The 20,163-nt window shown below is 34.6% G+C and overlaps 2 protein-coding genes across 4 annotated transcripts; one reads left to right on the top strand and one right to left on the bottom strand.

Annotated features, from left to right (window-relative positions):
• Positions 1-2,074: 2,074 nt before the first annotated feature.
• Positions 2,075-8,549, top strand: LOC123267719. The gene is made up of 4 exons (XM_044732527.1): positions 2,075-2,226; positions 2,320-2,412; positions 2,492-2,944; positions 3,550-8,549. The coding sequence occupies exons 3-4, from the start codon at positions 2,526-2,528 to the stop codon at positions 8,447-8,449; spliced, it is 5,319 nt and encodes a 1,772-aa protein (XP_044588462.1). The 5' UTR covers positions 2,075-2,226; positions 2,320-2,412; positions 2,492-2,525; the 3' UTR covers positions 8,450-8,549.
• Positions 8,550-9,631: 1,082 nt separating this feature from the next.
• Positions 9,632-20,069, bottom strand: LOC123267716. 3 transcript variants are annotated; one of them, XM_044732524.1, is made up of 9 exons: positions 19,991-20,069; positions 19,559-19,859; positions 15,386-15,622; positions 14,118-14,230; positions 13,924-14,033; positions 13,432-13,650; positions 12,001-12,144; positions 11,166-11,388; positions 9,632-9,957 (listed from the first exon to the last, which is right to left on the bottom strand). In XM_044732524.1, the coding sequence occupies exons 2-9, from the start codon at positions 19,646-19,648 to the stop codon at positions 9,750-9,752; spliced, it is 1,344 nt and encodes a 447-aa protein (XP_044588459.1). In that variant the 5' UTR covers positions 19,649-19,859; positions 19,991-20,069; the 3' UTR covers positions 9,632-9,749. The 3 variants fall into 3 exon arrangements, with proteins under 3 accessions (XP_044588459.1, XP_044588460.1, XP_044588458.1); XM_044732525.1 differs by having other exon boundaries at positions 19,955-20,048; XM_044732523.1 differs by having other exon boundaries at positions 19,559-20,032.
• Between the last annotated feature and the right edge of the window lie 94 nt (positions 20,070-20,163).

Genomic DNA, 20,163 nt, shown 5'->3' with positions numbered 1-20,163 from the left:
AGAAATCAATAAAAGGAAAATCTTTATAAGCATCAATTTAAACAAAACTGAAAAAATAATGCACTGAAAATAAATGACTCAAAATATCAATCACAATTAAAATAGAAATTAAAAATATTAGTAATTAAAATAATTACACACTTTACAAAATAAATAATAGTAAATTTATAATATTGAAAAGAACAGACAACAATAAAATTGAATGATTTAAAAATTTATCAAACATAAACATAGACATTGAATATAATAAAATGAACTGAATTCAGAGAAGTCAGTAAAAAAACATTTGAATATTTATATTTATAAAAATATTTACATTTATTAATATACGAATTCTTAAACAATAGACTTCTATAAATATAGACTAGCAAATTTAGAAACCCGTAATTTTAGACATCTGTAAATTTTGATTTACATAAATTTATTAATTAAAATAAAAATACAATTAAACATTTAATTGCTTGCAATTTACGAGCTAATAAAAAATTAAAACAAAACTTTTATGATGCTCGGGAGCACTAGACCACAACCCTTGGATGTTTACGGAGCCGGTTCTCCAGGAGATCACGGATCAGGCAGCGGCGGAATTCCCCACGCTTCAAAAAATAATCTAGACAATTTTTTAATAGCGAGTGTCGGGTTTATCAGATTTAGCTACTCATGGAGGTTTACGGAGTCGGTTTTTCTAGGAGGTTGCGGATTAAGCAGCAGCAGAATTCCCCGAGATCCAAAAAATAACTTGGACATTTTTAAAATAGCGTATTTATTTCTTCAGACTGACGTTGTATATGTTCCCTAAAATTTTGCATTGTGTTATAATTTTATTTTTAATATTATTTTTTTAAATATTTGATCACAATTTTTTCTTACGTCGTAGACGCTTGATTTTGACTGTCAACAAAGAATTTTATAAAATAAAGCAGAAACAGAAAAATAAAATAACCATTTGAGAAATTGACATGTGTATGAAGATTCAAAACTGTGAATAAATTTTTATATTTAATTAAAAAATATGTAGGTTATTTTTTGCAGTACAAAGAATTCATCCGCTGCCTGATCCACAACTTCCTGGGGGACGAGAAACCTCCATGAGTATAGTTAACTTTAATAAACACGACATTCAATATTTAAAAATTGCCTAGGTTATTTTTTGAAGCGCAGGGAATCTCGCCGTTGTCTAATCCGCGACCTCCTGGAGAACCGACTCCGTAAACCTCCATGAGTATAGCTAACTCTGATAAATACAACACTCGTAATTTAAAAATTGTCTAGGTTATTTTTTGGAGCGTGGGGAATCTCGCCGCTGCCTGATCCGCGACCTCCTGGAGAACCGTCTCTGTAAACCACCATGAGTAGCTTACTCTGGTAAACACGACACTCGCTATTTAAAAATTGTCTAGGTTATTTTTTGGAGCACGGAGAATTTCGCCGCTGCCTGATCCGCAACCTTCTGGAGAACTGACTCCGTAAACATCCAAGGGTTGTGGTCGAGGGCTCTCGAGCATTATAGAAGTTTTGTTTTAATTTTTTATTAACTCATGAATTGCAAGCAATTATATATTTAATTGTATTTTTGTTTTAATATATGAATTTATATAAATCAAAATTTACAGATGTCTAAAATTACGGGTTTCTAAATTTGCTAGTCTATATTAATTTATAGATGTTTATTGTTTGAGAATTCGCATATTAATAGCTGTCAATATTTTAAAAAATATAAATATTCAAATGTCTTTTTACTGACTTGTCTGAATTCAGTTCATTTTATTTTATCCAATGTCTATATTTATATTTGATAAATTTTCAAATTATATATCTAATTGAAAAATGGGATTTTTTTGGAACAAATTTAAAAAAAAAAAATAAAAAAATTGTGACAGCTAAATTTATGGTTATAAAAAATTTCTATTGTTAACTTCAGTGTCATATTTTTTGCATAAATAAAAAAATATAAATAAAATAAAATACTTTTCTTTATTATTACAATTATTATTATTATTATTTTTTTTTCGAGTTAAAATAAAATTTCTAACTTACCATCATATGACAAGTAAGTTTTGAAAGATAAAAATTTCTAACCTGAAAATTTTGACATTAGAGGTTCAGATGACATTTATTTAGTGATTTGTAAAATTTTTTAATTCTTCATGCCAAAAATTTTTTTTATATTTTAAATAATATTTTTTTTTCTGCCAGTGCTCAAAAAACGTCCAAAAAACATTTGCCGTAAGTATAAAAATAATAAAACAAATCTTTAGTCGAATATTAATATTTTAATAATCACGACTAGCAAAATCAATTAATCGCAAAACTTTACAGTGACAAGCAACCTTTGTTTATTCAGCAGTTAAAAAATTATATGATCAAATATGGGTATTAATCATCAACAAAAAAAATCATCCATCACAAAAAGTAAAATTATATATTTATTTATTTAATTTACTATTAAATTTAATTATTATTGGTAATATAAACTCTTGGAAATTTTTAGCACTGATAAATGTCAAAAAAGTAACAGAGTCGTAATGGCTGAAGAAAATGACAACCACCCAAAACCTCCGATAAATTTAATCAACGATGACTTGTTCGAGCTAAAATGCCTGATTAAAGCATCCGGAATCACCCAAAGCGCGCACTGTCAGATAGGCCGAAAGCAGCTCCTAGCCTTCACCACTCTCCTCACAGACATTGGACTCTACTATCAGCCGGCAGGTAATAAGCAGTCAGTGATTAAAAGGATACCATGGTACCGAGCTCCAAACCGCGCGATAGCGGCTCTTTGCTTCGACCCAACAGGCTCCTGGCTACTCATCGCAACTGTCGATGGCTCTTTGTATATTATTCCAGCGTTGGCTTTGCTGGACGACGAACATACGATAGACCACAAGTGGTCCATTGAGGATGCAACTCAATTGCCAATAGCTGATCATCAATCTTATTCCAAGTAAATATTTTTTTATTATATTTTAAATAATTTATTTATCAATTATTAATTTTTTGGTGACAGCTAAGTTAGTAGTCATTTTTTTAATTTTTTTAATAAATTTGTAGCAAAAAGTTATTTAAAAAAAATTGAATTTTTTAAAATTTGTCAATTTTTTTTTTCCATAATTTGTTAAAAAATTCTTAAATTTATCAAAAATCTTCTAAATTAATTTTAATCATTTTATGACATTAAAGTTAGCAATCACTTGACTATTTTTTATTTTTTTTTTTTTAAACAAATTTCTACCCAAAAATTATTAAAAAAAATTTAATTTTTCATTTTTTTTTAAATTCTATCAATTTTTTTTGCCATAATTTGTTAAAAAAATTTTTAAAATGATCAAATATTTTCTAAATTAATTTTAAAAACTTTATGACATCAAAGTTATCAATCACTTGATTATTTTTTAATTTTTTTCTTAACAAACAAATTTGCTCCAAAAAATTATGTTAAAAAAATTGAATTTTTAATTTTTGAAAATCTCTATCAATTTTTTAAAAAAATTCTCAAAATTATAAAAAATATACTAAATAACTTTCCATAATTTTCTAACCCTTTTTTAGACCTAGCGCATTAACCTGGTGGCAAGGAGTGACACAATACAGTCACATCGGTATCATAGGTACGGAGGAAGGAGAGATAATTTTCGTGAACCTTGAAACCGGGCAGTGGATCGACTCGACGCGGGTCAATGGGAGTATATCAAGCTTCTGTATCTGCAAGGACAACCACCTGGAGATCGTGTCACTTTTAGTGACCTCGAAGACTCACCAGCAATGGCGAATGATTCTCGAGCAGCGTGCGAGCTGCGTGTTTCCCTCCAACCCACATACGAGCTCTTCATTTCACAGCAGGTACAACGAAGAGGCGAAGACACCTCCAAGGTCGCGGCTCCAGGGTCTCAAGCAGCTGTCCGTCGAAAAACTGGCAATCATCAGACAAAAGCTAGCAGAGTCTCGGAACAAAAACACCGCAAATCGCCGCGACAGCGGAAGTAGCAGCGGCACTGACGAGTTGGAGGCGTCCCCGAAGCTTCAGCCCCGAAACCGGGACACCTTGATCCTGGAGCCTCTGCTGGAGGACATCTACTTGTCCCCACAGTACACTAGGCAGGGCCAGCACCTCTACACGGCTTACTGCGCGAGCTCCAATCACATCACGATCCACGGTCCGGATATTTCAGTGGTGCCCAACTTTATGTACAAAATGCCGAATGTCTGTCCGGATATTCTGCTGACCCTCCAATTGTTCTTCGTGATCGAGCCGCTGCGTAAGTCGCTCTGGGTCGTGTCTTCTAAGCTCTCAAAGACCAAAATCGGCGATGAAACTGACTACAACCAAGAAGCAACAGTCTCCAAGTTCAAATTTGAGGACACTAGAGAATTAATAAAGTCCGTTTATCGGTCCACTGAATCCGAGGACACTGACAGTCTTACAAGAGGAAGCAGCAGCGATTCCAAAGAAGATAAATCCGGTCTGCCCAGTAAAATAGATGATCTCAATATAAAATTACCACTAATAGATACTTGTATGATAGTAACTAATTACGGTGTATATAAAGTTGTTTTAAGAAAACCGCTGCTCAACGTCTTCATTGAACTGGCGTTAAAAAAGCGCAAGGCTGACCTTGAAAAAGCCGCGCGTCTTGGCGTAGTTTTCGGGCTGGACGTCCCCCAGCTCTTCGAAGCTGCTGGCGACATTCACCTGACCAACAACCGGTTCACTGAAGCAGCAGCACTCTACAAACTTTCACGCTGCCGCTTGCTGAAAGGAGTCTTGAAAACAGCGGCTATAGGACACACTGCTAAGCTCCTGGGCTGCTTGACCCACTGCTTGACCCCTCCAGCGGTCTCAGAGTTGACCACGACTATCAGGATCCACCTGTCGAACCTCACTGTCTTCGCATTCAGCGAGCTGATCCTCAGAGCATCGCACCAGGAGTCAAAGTCGCTGTACAAAAAATTCCTAGCTTTTTTGTCGAAAAACACCTTGTACGACGAGCGATGGGTGGTTGATGTCGTAGGACAAACCTGTCTTTGGAAGGTTCTGCATCACCTGGCGACCCAAAGAGGTCTTTACACGCAAGTCTGCGAGGTCTTGATAAAAACAGTCCAGCCTTACAACCCTGTGAGCATAACCAACACTCCTTTGAGCACTAAATATGGACTTTTGATCTGCATAAGTGAGCCCAGCTTGCTCCAAGCGATGCTTGCTGCCCCAACACTGGCCAAAAGTCACACCTCATTTGTGCTATTAAACCTCTCAGAGTTCCCAGCGTTTGTTCTCCAGCGCCTGGTGACTCTCTACGATCCAACGAACCCAGTCTTTCGTCCTCTGCTGGTCCGCTACCGCGCGAGACGTCGCACTACCTCCCACGGCTCCCAATCCAGCCAGTGCGACTCATTGGACTCCTCGGACATGCTCGAAGAATCCGGGTCTCTTGTAGACGAAATTTTAGAAACATTTATCTTGATCCTCCTGACGTTGATCAGCAAGCGCACGTCAGTTTTGAAGCACAACCCGGGGTTGGTTGCTCGAACGACTCTTCCAGGAATAGAAAAGCGTTTCACAGACCCCACACCTCACATCGACTTCAAGCGAAGATTACTAACAGCCGGGTACGGCCACGTAGCTCTGATAAGAAACGGGTGTGTTTACACCTGGGGAAGTTCAGCACAAGGCTGTCTAGGTACCGGGCCGACTGTGTCTCGCTACGGGCTTCCTCAAGCGATCACTGTCTTCAAGAACCTCGAGATGGAGGTCTTGAGCGTGTCTTGCGGACGTTGTCACACTCTAGCAGTGACCAACAACGGTGTCTACGCCTGGGGAGGAAGCCAGCTCGGGCAGCTGGGTCTCGGACGCTTGCTCCAGACTCCCAGTCCCGAGATGATCGTCTCCTTGGCCCAGGAAATAATCGTCGACGCAGTGGCGGGTCAGTATCACTCGGTAGCTCTGACCATGGACGGTCGGGTCTTCACCTGGGGCTGGGGAGTCCACGGGCAGCTGGGTCACGGTGATACTCTGCAGAAAAACACTCCAACAGTTGTTTCTTCTCTCCTAGGGACTATTATCCGTGGAGTCGCTGCTGGACACGCGCATACCCTGGCTCTGTCTGCTGAGGGCCAGGTCTACGCCTTCGGGTGCAACATCTTCGGACAACTCGGCACTGGGAGCAATGTTAAGTCCTCAGTGCCTGCTGTAATTAATCTTCTGCCCGAGCCGATGGTAGATATCGCCTCCGGGTACTTTCACAACCTCGCTGTCAGTGCGACGAACAAACTCTACACCTGGGGATCCAGCCCCCAGGTTCTAAGACTGCAGACCCAGGCCCAGAAGAAGACCAAGATGATGGAATTCCAAGCAGCTGCTGAAAAATACGCGGAGAGCCTCGAAGATTTTGAGGCGATTGATGATGAAGCTAGTGATAAATTGTCTTCTATTGAGAAGCTGGCTATCAAAACTGTCAATGAGAGAAAATTACTTTGTCCGAATGTCCCTAAGACAATAAGCCTCAGGGATATTAATTTGGGACTTCTGGAGGAAGCACAGACCCACTTGAAGCCGGTTGTTGTTGATACTAGCTTAGTTAATGGGAGAATTGTTCAGATTTCTACAGGGTGTCATCACTCTTCTTTACTGACCAAGGACGGGACTGTCTACACCTGGGGGAGGAATTTCGACGGACAAATTGGGAACGGGACTCGCAAAGACGTTCCCATCCCCACGGCGTTGCTCTACAATCCGGTTTCAGTCCTCGCTCCTCCGCCGAGAAACTCGGAGAATTATGAAGAGAGCAGTAAGAGGGTCATTAAAGCGGTACGTGTGTGCTGCGGTTGTGAATTTACCGTCGCGATCCAACCTGGCGGAACTGTCCTGGCCTGGGGCTCCTACAGCTCTGCTCAACTAGGAAGACCTCCCAGCAAGGAAGCCAACAGCGGCAACGCGGAGAAACTTGTCTTGATAAAATCCTCAAAGAGAGTCGTCCGACTTCCTCACGGTGCTCACGTGGTCCAGGATACCCCTAGTCAAGTGCCAAATATTCCTACGCCGATTATCACTTACCAGAGCTACGACGTTACTCCTCTGGCGGGCAGAGTTCGTTTTTTGAGTCTTGTGGAGAAAACCTACGGGGAATTGACTCTTCATTATGTTCTTGAACAGTTCAACGGACTCTACGACGCTGCTAAAATCATGGACAAGTGCGACGAGCTCGGGAATTATCAGGCCAGGTCTAAGCTAGCTTTGTTAGAGCAGAATTATTCTATTGCCCTGGCGTATCAGCTCAAGACTGTTAATCCAAAGTACTACATGCGTCATGATTTCCAAGGAAATGAAATCTATCAGAGTAAAATGACTTCTAGGGAGGTTAATAAAAAATTTAGGGATAATATTGAGTTGTTTGACAAGCAGGTGGAGAAAAATTTGGTTGAAACTATCGAAGAGTGCGAGGAAAAGAAAAAAATGAAGATGTCTATCAGCAGATCACTGGACAGCATCAGTGTTGTTGAAGAACTTCACACTTTTGACTGTCAGGGCGGATCTGAGGACTTGTGTGAAGATACCAAGAGCGAAGATATCTCTCTGGATCTCACTGAGGACGCGCTGGATGACAATGAAGCTTTAAGGGATAAAAATATAAATATTAATCTTCCTAATAATAATAATAATCAAGAAAATTTAAACCAGAGCCAGGAAAAAAATTTTAAATTGGATAATTTGGTCAATGACGCTTCAAATGTAATTAAATTTTACATAAATGAAATAGACGAAGGCGCTCAAAAAATAATGCGACAAATTTTAATGACTGTCTTTGATTTCTGGATAAAAAACCACCTACCGATGGAGTGTCTGGAGAAAATACTGCTGGAGCACATCAACAAGCTTTACTACTCGCTAGGTCTTCTGGTTTTTTGTCAGAGTCAGCTGAATGAAGAGGACACCAACAAGAACGAGTGCATGATAATAAATTATGTTTCTACAAACTTTTGCCTCCAGGTTTGTCAGATGCTGCTGCATCACATAGACACTGGCAAGCCCGCGTTGGAGTACATTGAATTGCTCTCGCTGCTGACTGCGAAAAATTACGGGCCTGTGGGGTACGCCAAAGAGGGAAAGACTCCCGAGCAGATGATGGAGGGGATCATTAGCGCGATCTCCACGAAATCCAGCGACCCCAGACCTTTTATTCACATTAAGGATCCCGAAAAGGTATCCAGGTTCCTGGAGGCTGAAGAGGAGACCATTGTCTTCACGTGCGGTCACCATTTTCCCATGTCCATTTACCAGTCAGAAGTTATTCCCAGTATGGAAGCAGAGCTGTTGATGAGTCAGCCACTCTCTTTACCTTGTACTGCTCAAACGTTGGGCAATATGTTGAGCCGAGTTTGTAAAATGGAAATCATGTGTCCTCGATGCGTTCCTAGGGCCATACAGAACGCGGTTAAGAATCTCATGGATAGGTAGAACATTTGTTATTATTTTAAACTTACTAATTACTCTAACTAATTATTTTAAGGAGGTTTACAGTTTTTATTAATCCAATAACATTACTAATTTTTTTTAAACTTCCTTGATTTAATTAATTTAAATAATTTATTATATATTATATATAAATATATATGGTAGATGATAATTAATTAATAATAATGATTAATGATTGTCTTTCACTTATGTACACTTTTATGACTGAGAAATAATTAAATTTTAGATAAATTTCTTGTAAAACATTTCTTCCGTGATTTTAAAAGGAGACGAAAAAACGCACATATTATTATTGTTATTATTGGAGTCAAAAATCGTGATTATTATTTTATTTAATTAAATTTTGAATTTTTTTAGATCTCATAGATAAAATATATTGACTGAAGATATTTTAACTCCAGGAAAATTATTTTTTAGGAAATTTTCTGGAAGAAATAGTTGGTAGTTAAATTACTGCTAAAGTATTATATTTGTTATGGATGTTTTAAGATTTATCTAAGTGGCACTAATGCCGTAATTTTGTTAAAGACTTTAGAGAAATTTTCCTACTAAAAACTCCTGGGGGGTTTTCTTCGTAAAGTCAATAGTTTAGTTACACTTTTATTTCTTCTCGAGTAGAATAAATTTTTTTTTTTTTGTAAGTATATTATTATTTTTGTTATTATAAAAAAAAAAGACTTAAATTATTGCCACGTGCAATTCTTTATAAATCGCATTATTGAAAAATTATAAAATTATTTTATTATAAAAAAAAAAAAATATATGTAACTAATATTTTAGTTAAAAATTTATAAATTTTATTTAGCAATTTATGCTCAATAGGTAATACGTAGCTAGTCACGATGTAACAAAAAAAATTACGACAAATTAAATGTTTGTATCATCTCCAAATGAATTTACGTAAACTAATAAAAAGTAATTGCAATTATCTATTGTATAAATTTATTAAAAAAAATTAAGATATAGGATAATTAAAAAAACAAATACTAATTTACTGATTAAAAAGTTTTATGTACAATATTCTATTAAACAACTTACAATTAATAGTATCCTTAAATAAAAATAAAAAATAAAAAGGTAATACATGCACTATCGTTATTATTATAGTCACGCGTTAGTTGTTATCGTTATCAATGTAATAACAGTTAGAGATTTATCTTCCTCACGATCATAGTCATCAGATCTCGGAGTTGCCAGGGATCTCTGATCTCAATGGAGCGAGTTTGATATAAATTATAATTTATAATAATATATATAGAGTGTAGCCTCTCCTCGATATAAATCACTTGGCTGAATAGTGGGATCCGATATTAGACGGCGGTCCTCTGTGATGATGATGATGGTGGTGCTTGTGTCCAGGGCCCGAGTACCTGCTGCCAGGGCGGGACTGGACGATCGCATAGTGATCACTGTTTGTTGATATTGATCTCGTTGAGTTCATAGTTGATCCTCCGGATGGATAACCGCCCGGTTTACCGTTCAGCGAGTATCTGCAACAAGTATTAACTATATAGATCTCCTGGTTAGTCATTGCTCTTATACTTTATAAACAAATAAATCAATACAAACCCATCACCGACACTTAGCTAACAAAATAAAATTTTTTTTTTATAATACTAAATTCAACAGACATCTGTCAATTTTTTGTAACAAAATTATTTTTAAAAAATTCTAAAATTTTTTTTGATATTTCATTTTTTTAATTATACTAAAATTAACAGACGTTTATCAATTTTTTTTGTTATTTACAACAATAAAATTTTAACAAAAAAATTCCACATAAAAGTTAAAAAAAAATTCTGAGTGAAAATTTTTAGAAAATTTTGTGTTTATAATTAATTTTCAATAAAAATCAAAAAAATTTTTAAACATCTGTTGATTTAAGTTTCATCATTTTAATTATACTAAAATTAAGACATCCATCAATTTTTTGGATTTTGATTAAAAAAAATTTTAATCAAAAAATTTCACGTCCAGACATTAAAATAAATTACTATTGAAAATTTTTCAAAAAAAATTTTTTTTTGTTTCATTTTAAAAAAAATTTTTCAAATATCTGCTGATTTAAGTTCCATTATTTCAATACAATAAAAAGTCAGTGATATTATTATTTTAAGAGAACCTATTTGAATTTCCAATAAAACTAGTGCAAAACTATTATACTATAATAAATAAAAGTTGTTTAGTGCATTGGCATTGCGCCACGTGACTAGTATAATTCAGCAAGACCACTGAACCGTTATGGTATGTATCTACTTTTCTTAACTCTTAACGTTTTTCTCTAAACTAAACTCTTAACTCTTTACTTAGCAGCACTGAGCAAGTGCCCTTGATACCACCACAAAACTGCTTATGGAGCAGAAGATGTATCAGTGTATCAGGATAAAGTTTCCTGAGGCTGCTCGCGTGTCCAGCTATGAATTATACATCTACATCGGCATTGGTTTTAATTCGGAATCTTGTACAACTGCTCGTTACCCCTGCCAATGGGTGCTTTAAACTTGATCTCAGGATCAGTAACAATTAATTAACCTACCAGTAGCAACATTGTGCTAACTATTTCCTTGTTAGCCAGGGACTTTGTGTTATTGTTAGTTCAATAGCAAACCCGGTTGCATGACAATAATTATAAATTATATAAAAACTATTGACAGTATTTGTTTAGATATATCTACTGTACTGTTGTAAAATTTCCAACCTGGAGCCATATTGAGACCCCGGCCAACTGCGATAGGGATCGTAGTCCTCGATAATCGACGGCTCCTTTTCAATTATTTCCGTTCTCGCGCAGCTGCATGTCATCGCCGAGCACAGGAGTATGTTGATGATAAGCATTATGAGGAAGAGAATACCAAATGCGACGGCTAACCACAGCAGCCATTGCGGATGCACCGCTCCGTCATCGTATAGCGTCTGCACCACTAAAAACAATTACATTAGATTTTATTATTTATTCTTATTTTTATAAAATATTTATATGACTCGAAATTGTCGTGCGGCTTAAGCTCGTGGTTTCTTGATTGCGTGAGACTCTAAGCCTTATAAATATAAATATAAAATATAAAATATAAATATTTAAGAATAAAGAAGATAAGGGAGAAAGAGAGAAAGGAGCTTGAGAAGAAGTCCTCAAAGAACTGGCGAGACCACGCCCTGACCGGTTAGCGAAAGGATCATCCAACACTTTAAATGGAATAATAAACGCGATTGTTGGCTCATCGTTATTTATTTACATTTTTTTTCCCTTTCTTTCTTTCTTATTATTATTTCTTCTTCTTTTTATTTTTATTATTCTTCTCTTTTCTTGTACTCGACGCCAGCAAGAGTCGAGGTCAAAGAGGAACGTGTCTTATTATTCAAGCAACACGCCGATCCGGTTTGCGTGTTACTTATTACAATATATATATTCTTCTGACATAAATCTATTGTTCCACGATAACTATTTTAGTGAATTGTTAATTTAATTTTATTTAATTTAATGCGTGTAGTGTAATTTAAAACCAATGACAGTGATATTTATTTTTTAAATTTACCAGGTGTCTCTCCGGGGTTTAACACAAATACACTTGTGCCAGCCAATAAAATTCCTTCTTCCCCTGATACACTTTGACGATTACCAGGTGGACCTTTTAGTCCCAAGTCATCTTCACCTTCACACACCGGAATTCCACAGCTTCCTGTTTGTAAAATATCTATATTATTAAGAGAATAAGAAAAATTTTGTATCCAGGATAGTCATATGATAAAATTGGTTTTTTTAGTGAAATTTAGTGTCATTGCAAAGGTCTTGAGTTTGTGCCTTTTCAAGGTTTCATTTCATTCTCACAGATAGTCAATTTATAATGATAAGTATTTAGACTGTAGTAGTATTTAGACTGAAGTATTTAGCATTCAAAAATGCTCTATCTCTAGATACATAATTAAAAAATGACCTTGTATCTTGTGAACTATTGACATTTTTAAAGATATAAGCTCACCCCGACATTACACTCATCGGGACCTTTCATTTGAGTACCCACATCAATTTTTCATATATTTATATATATTATATATATATATATATATATATATATATATATATATATATATATATATATATATATATTTATGAAAAATATATCAAAATGCATGTGGGTACTCAAATGAAAGCTCTTGATGAGTGTAACATCGGGATGAGCTTATATCTTTAAAATATATATTATATATATGTGTATATATGAAAAATATATTAAAAATGCATGTGGGTACTCAAATTAAAGCTCTTGATGAGTGTTACATCGAAATGAGCTTATATCTTTAAAAACATCAATATATAAGAAAGAACAGTGCAATTTAACAAAAGTTATTATTTAATAAAGCAAAATTTTATTTATTCATAGTTCACAACTCACGGCAGTCAAAGACACGGAAAGAACAAGATGACACTGGATATCATCCCAGATTATACGGAGTGAAAAAAAATTTCAGATAGTAGCTAGTATAGTCCAGATTACGAGTATAACCTAGATTAAAATTAGTATAATCCAGGTATCACGCATTATAATCTGGATTTTTCTAGCTACTATCTGAAATTTTTTTTCACCACAGTGTGATTATATCACTGAGTATAATCTGGGATGATGTCCAGTGTCATCTTGTTCTTTCCTTGTAGGGTCTTCAAGGTTGGTAGTAAACACTTATTTTAAATAAATTTCAGTGAGTAAAGACTCTTTAAATTGTCATTTAATTCAATATTATATCCTCATTCTTTTTTTTATCCTTGTATTAATGATATTATCTTCCTTAAAAATACTTTAAATGACTTTCCTAAACTTTTTTTTATTTTCTTTTTTTTCTTTTGTTACTTACAAATGTAGATTTGAAATTGCACAATAATTATAAAATTTTATGTATATTTTCTTATTGCCATTTGACCTTGGCTTTGGGATAATTATAAATAAACTAAACTAAAGTAATATATTTACCCCGACAGACGGCAATGTCACACTGAAAATGAACCTGAGGACTCTCAGGAAATCTAAACATCGAGTAGAGAGTTGCGTCAGCAATTCCCGTGTTTGTATCATAGATAAACTTAGTGATGACATGGTTCTTGACCGGACAGCCACGATCGTCGATCAGCTGAACGCTGCTGTTTCGCTTGTTGAATGCGAAGCAAGACTTTACTCTGATTCCGTACATTCCTGAAATAATTCCAAAGAGCAATTGATTATTCATCGCCGGGTATAACTCTAATTTATTTCCAGGCGAGTCCAGTCCATCCAATCTTTCATAGCGTTCACGCTCGTGAGAGAGCCTGATACACACAATCCAACCATATAATATCCGGATGCTCTGGGCTCGCTCCTGTGGAACGATCACCCGCTCGGACCATAATCATTATAATAATAATAACAGCAACAGTAACAATAATAATAAAAAAAAAATATATATAGACATGGTACACTACTACGAACCGTCAGGTCGCGATATTTCTGCACGCAGCGTGTAGTTGTGACCGTAGATTGCCTCTTGCACGCGACGGCCGGAATCCAGAAGACGCAGTGACACCAAAGATGTTTCATTTCTATAATTATATAATAAATAAATATAAATATTATACATATATATTTATCTGAGGATTTAAATTTAAATGCGCTTTTATACTTACTTGGCATTTTTAAATCCGGCTTTACCGCAAGTTATCACATAAAATTTGTCATCCGCTAATTCTAGTGTCTTGTGAATTCTCACGGCTATTGGTAATGATCTTTCTTCGGTACTCTATTGCAGATTTATTCAAAAAAATTAGATATGAATAATAAATATTTAAATAAAAATTATAATATGCGTTTTTATTGCTTTGCGCTTGAGATGTGCATCAATTTTCTATTAATTAACATTTTTAATCGATATTATTGATAAAATTCTAAGATAAAATTTTAATGCAATAATTATCGTAATTTTAATAATAATAATAATAATCTCGTGAGTTAAATTGTTATTATCTATATTATTAAGAGAATAAGAAAAATTTTGTGTCCAGGATAGTCTTATGATAAAATCGGATTTTTCAGTGAACTTTAGTGTCATTGCAAAGGTCTTGATATGAATTTGTGTCTTTTTAAAGTTTCATGTCATTCTCACCGACAGTTAATTTATTATGATAAGTATTTAGGGTGCAATCGAAAATGCTCTATCTCTAGATACATAATTAAGAAATGACCTTGTATCTTGTGAAATATTGAGATTTTTTAAGATATAAGCTCATTTCGATGTTACACTCATTGAGACCTTTCATTCGAGTACCCACATCAATTTTTCATACATTTATATATTTTATATATATCATATATATAAAATGTATGAAATATATAAAAACAATCATGTGGGTACTCAAATGGAAGGTCTAGATGAGTGTAACATCAAGATGAGCTTATATCTTTAATAATACCATGAGGTGATAAGATACAATAATACTTTTAATATTTCTTAATTATTGATATTTTTAAAGATATAAGCTTATTGCGATGTTACACTCATCGAGACTTTTTGTTTGAGTACCCACATGAAATTTTTCATATATTTTATATATGTGATATTTTTGAAATATATAAAATATATAAATTATACATATGTATATATGAAAAATATGTCAAAATGCATGTGGGTACTCGAATGAAAGCTCTTGATGAGTGTATCATCGAGATGAGATTATATCTTTAAAAACGTCAATATTTAAAAAAGTACAGTGCAATTTAACAAAAGTCATTATTTAATAAAGCAAAATTTTAATTTTTTTTAGTTCACAAGTCACGGCAGTCACATAGTGACTGCAAATTTACTAGTTATTATTATTATTATTATTATTATTATTATTTTGACAAGTTTAAAAATTGATAATATTGACAATAATAAAAATAATAAATAAATACATACATTATTGATAATAACACCACAATAGTCAGGTGCTCCATGAACAGCAAGAAGATTAATACCAAGAGTCGCTTGCTTAGAGCCATTACCAGCGACCATGCACTGGGAAGTCCTGTAGTCACGCGCATGAAGAGCTCCAACGAAACTGTCATTAAGATTTAATCTTATTGTCATATATCCATCTTTGCAGGTCGCAGTGACTGTTGGCTGGAACTCTGTGTCGAGTAACTGACCGGTGACCTGGAACATGACAATTAATAAAACAATGTTAAATACAAACAAGGTACAAACTAGAGAACCATGATATTAATTCACTGGCCTAGCTTCCGGATTATTTTAAATTTCCATCATCCAGCCTAGCCGGATAATCAAATCAAAAGGAAACAGTGATAATAGAGTACGGAAAATTAACTCGGAATTCTTGGCCCGTGACGTTTAAATAAATTTTATTAATCCAGTTTTCGTTTCTCCAGCAAGAGTCGAGTTAAGTCATTGTTTCAGCAAAACTGGTTGGATTATAGCTGATTGGGCATGTCATGTAATAGATTCGCTAATCGTCTAGACTGGTTTGCCAACTCGGCTGACCGTTACCTTCTTTTCATGCCAACTGGACTGTGGGCACGGACCTGGACCGGTTCACGGGTTCTTACACATTAACATTGCATTATACATTATTCCCGTAGTCCTTAGTCATTCTCGTTCGTTCTAGACCCGACAATCCAATCCTACGTCTGTCAACCCACGCAAACTTTCAGTTTCGCCGATACCAGTTCAGGATTAACAACAACCAACACTCTAGTCCAAACAACCCACTTCTGATAAATATATTAATTCTCTGGGCGTGTCATCATGTTTTAGTTTTTATCTTGCAACTTCGGATACATAAATTCCAGCTAATTGATGCCCTACATTAGATTCTTCCAAGGAAAACTTCTGTTATTGTTGCTACTGGAGAAAAAGTTTATGCAATTGTCAATAGTCTGAAACTTTCTCCTCTTATTAATTTTATTTTAATTTAATAAAATTAATTTTAATTGTATTTAAATAAATCTCCGCTCAAGAAATTGATTATTTTTTTTTTAAAACAGAGTTATTTAAATACAAAGCGACAAATGTTTAACTTTCTCTCGGCAAAATAAATTACGCAAGTCCCAGATATTTTGATTGCATGAGCAATGATACCAACGCGTAGGACAGAATTTTTCTATTGGTCTATTAAATCTAAACAAATAAAAATAGTAGACATTGTTACAAGCACGCTGATACGGTAATGACTATCTGGTGTGCGCAAAAAAAGGTGAGAGTATCAGAAAGTGGAACGTAGTTCCCTCTCGATCTCGACATGGATATTTTCTCTGTTTGATTAATATCTCCACGGTTTTTTATTAATATAAAACCATTTTTTTTTCCCCGTTGACACTGATCGCGCGTGCACGTTATCAAGTGAAAGTGAATTACATTGAATAACTAATGCCCGACGGGATCTTCCAGATGAACATCTTCCATCTCTTGAGTCAAGTTAAAAGTTTTCGAGGATAATACTCCGCTGGATGCTCTTATGCTCTTGGAGATATGGAAGAAGATTAAAGATTGTTGTCTCAGAGCGATATTGATACTTGTAGCGTTAAAGAGCCTCAGTCTGCTCTCTGCTCGACGGGTCTTGATAATTTAAGCACACAGCACACCTGGGGAGATGTTTGTAAAGCTGAGAATTATAAAGAATTAAAAATATTTAAATGTGCCATAACTACAGGTTTGCCTTGAATACCAGTCTATAAACAATAAATAACTTGAGGATATTTTTAGCTTTAGATAACTTACTGGATTTTTTTATTTATCATCAGCATGAAGACTCGGGTGTTCTTTACTTGGAGCAGCAACCACCAAGCTCTACCCTTGATGATTAATTTTTAGCATAGTGGTAAAAAATTCGAGAGTCATTGCACTTTGTCCAAGAGATGTCGAGCGGGATGCAAGACAGCGAAAGTATGTTTGGTAAGATGTTGAGAGAGCAAAACTGGTTTTGGGCATCCCAGCAGACGAGAAACCAAAGACTATTGGGCTTCTGACCATAAAAGGCCGCACCAAATGTCTTTAAATCCTTTACCAGTCGAATTCTGGCATTATCTGTCAGCGCAGACTATTTGTTTGATTTAAGCCCTCGTAAAAGACTTTCAACACACCAGACTTTAGTTTCTTCTATCCAGAGACCACAGACCAAAGCCCAGAGGTCTTGAAAAGACACCGGTTACCTGGTACCAAGTACTGGGCACTGAATACTGGGTACAGGATATTAAACACTGGGCTCTCTGTCCAGAGGGTACTGGTACGAAGACATTTACGACTTTAGCATCCATACGTATTCTCCAGGGTCTCCAGTCTCCATTCCCAAGCACTGCCTCGTGCAATATTGCATTCCTCCCTTTTCTCTCCTCCTTTTGATCGTAAATCTGGCCTATCCAACGTCTGATTTGTCGACTGCAATGGATACCTCTCTGCTCCTACATCCTTTATTCTTCTCATCTTCTATCTTCTATATATTTAATAAAAAGACAAATAATAGATAAATTGTCACGAATTTTTACTATTTTCTGGTCATCAACCTTTTATCCTGTTACTTTTGTCATTGTTCTATTAGTCATTACAGTTCTTATATAATTATTTTATAATTGTCCTATTCATAAATAATAATACTTATCAAAATTTTTATTATGGTTATTTTCTATACAATTTTGTTGTTAGCTTTAATTATATATTAAATTTAAAATAACTAATTGTTTTAACGAGTCTTTCACAACTTTAAAAAATTATTTGTTGTATTTAATTGTTTTTATAACGTGTAATTATTGTCAATTTAATTTTGTCATGTTATTGTGACAATAACAATAACAATAACTATTGAGTATTCAATCTAAGTGACACAAGTATGAGCTTTTGCAATTAATACCAATAATTATTGATGAAATAAATAAATTGAAATGTTATATCATCCTACAAAAAATTCAGCTTGATGATGAATTGATAGTATCTTCAAAACTATGTCAATAATTATATATTACAGACAGTTAAATAATATGTTTAAAAATGGTTAATTTTGATAATAATAATCATAATAAAGTTGATGACAGAGTTATTATAAAGGCCGTTAAAAGGCGTACCCATGTCACGAATCTCCCGCGTTCCAAATATTTCTTTGAATAAATTTCCACTTCTACTTATTTTTATTGTTGTTCTTCTACACACATGCAGGTGGTTACCATTATTCTCAGCAACTTTTCTTAACTTCTTACTGGCGAAGAGATTACACCCGTGGTTTCAAGGCGAACGGCATCGTGATACCTTCAGATATGCCCACACGATACAAATATCATCTCATCAAATCATATATATATATTACCGTGAATATTTAACGCTTAAAAATAAAACTCTGTATGCAGACGTTGGTTAGAATTATGGTAATAAAAATTAAAATCACGTTAAATCGTGGGCTCTCGACGTAGGTGAATAATCCAATGCCGTTTCTTCCAAGGCTAACACCACCTTATTTAAGAATAACAACGCGAATTCATTTCCTTGAATCGTGAGTGTTGGTTGCTCACTTCTAGATCACGAAGACGATGATTTGTGTCGGTGCACCACGTGCACGAGCAGACCTTGCATCCAATTGTTATCGATTCCATCGTATTTAAGCCTTATTCTTCATTCTTCATACCCTGTCTACTATTTTTTCTTCTTTATAATCTTCTTTAAATATTTAATATTCCCACTAATTTCTTTTTCTTCTTCCAACATACAAAATCTATAATAAAAAGCTTTTATGACATTAAAGTTAGCAGTCACACTATTAAAATTTTTTTTTTAAAGAACAAATTTGTTCCAAAAAATTATTTAAAAAAAATTACATTTACAATTTTAAAAAATTCTTTTTTCCAAAATTTATTTATTAAAAAAATTATTAAATATCTGGTAAATTAATTTTAATAAAACTTTTTATTTTTATTTGAATACTAAATACAGTCTTACTTTCAGCGAACGAAAACGAATAAAAAACATACTTAGCAAACTGGTTTTTTTAATATAATAAATTAAGGAATGCATGACATCAAACTATGAATAATCTATTATTATTATTATTTCTATTTTTACTAAATTATTCTATTAAAATATTTACGTTACCTGGTGAAGAGCTGCGATGACTAACACGATGAACCACATGGTAAATCCACTCGCTTTATACAAATACTTGCTCATATTTATTTTTTTCATCAACTGTCAAATTAATATTAGCGTCTAAATAAGTACAATAGCACTTTTATAACAAGACTATACTACTAAAAAGCGTTTACAGATGAGTGTTATCAAATACAAACAATTTGTCGGAACAGTTAAAAATTTCTTTGATGATCACGTCACATTTCCGTCATTCGTTATCATGATGACAATCTACCAATTTTCACACACTAATTCCAGGAGTTAACTGAAAAAAAATTTATGACGTGAGTCTTTAATTAATTTTTGTCGTGTAATAAAAATCAAAATCTTCAAAATAAAACACGAAAAGTAGATAAATACTTGACAAACTGCGTTGTTTAGTTATTTAGTACGTACACCTGAAAGCGTGGACTCGGTCTGGGTGATTCGAAGGCACTCGAAGGCTGGTTCCTTCCACCGCTCCGCTCGGCTGCTCGGCCTCGCTCATCGGCACCGCTCGTACTTGTATCGGGCTGGATCTTAGTCACATGGAGGGGGGATTGACCATCACATCCACGATTCAGCTAGTA

This window comes from Cotesia glomerata, linkage group LG6 (genome assembly GCF_020080835.1).
Source record: "Cotesia glomerata isolate CgM1 linkage group LG6, MPM_Cglom_v2.3, whole genome shotgun sequence".
Classification (NCBI taxonomy): domain Eukaryota; kingdom Metazoa; phylum Arthropoda; class Insecta; order Hymenoptera; family Braconidae; genus Cotesia; species Cotesia glomerata.
Note: the sequence above shows the minus strand (reverse complement) of the source record. Positions and strands in the feature narration are given on the sequence as shown.

Excerpts from the sequence above, each read along its gene's own strand:
- LOC123267719 (XM_044732527.1), top strand. The coding sequence starts at position 2,526 with ATGGCTGAAGAAAATGACAACCACCCAAAACCTCCGATAAATTTAATC. Across the intron at positions 2,945-3,549 it reads GATCATCAATCTTATTCCAA|ACCTAGCGCATTAACCTGGT; the intron begins GTAAATATTTTT and ends ACCCTTTTTTAG.
- LOC123267716 (XM_044732524.1), bottom strand. The coding sequence starts at position 19,648 with ATGAAAAAAATAAATATGAGCAAGTATTTGTATAAAGCGAGTGGATTT. Across the intron at positions 15,623-19,558 it reads TCATCGCAGCTCTTCACCAG|GTCACCGGTCAGTTACTCGA; the intron begins GTAACGTAAATA and ends GTCATGTTCCAG. Across the intron at positions 14,231-15,385 it reads GTGGTGTTATTATCAATAAT|AGTACCGAAGAAAGATCATT; the intron begins GTATGTATTTAT and ends AATCTGCAATAG.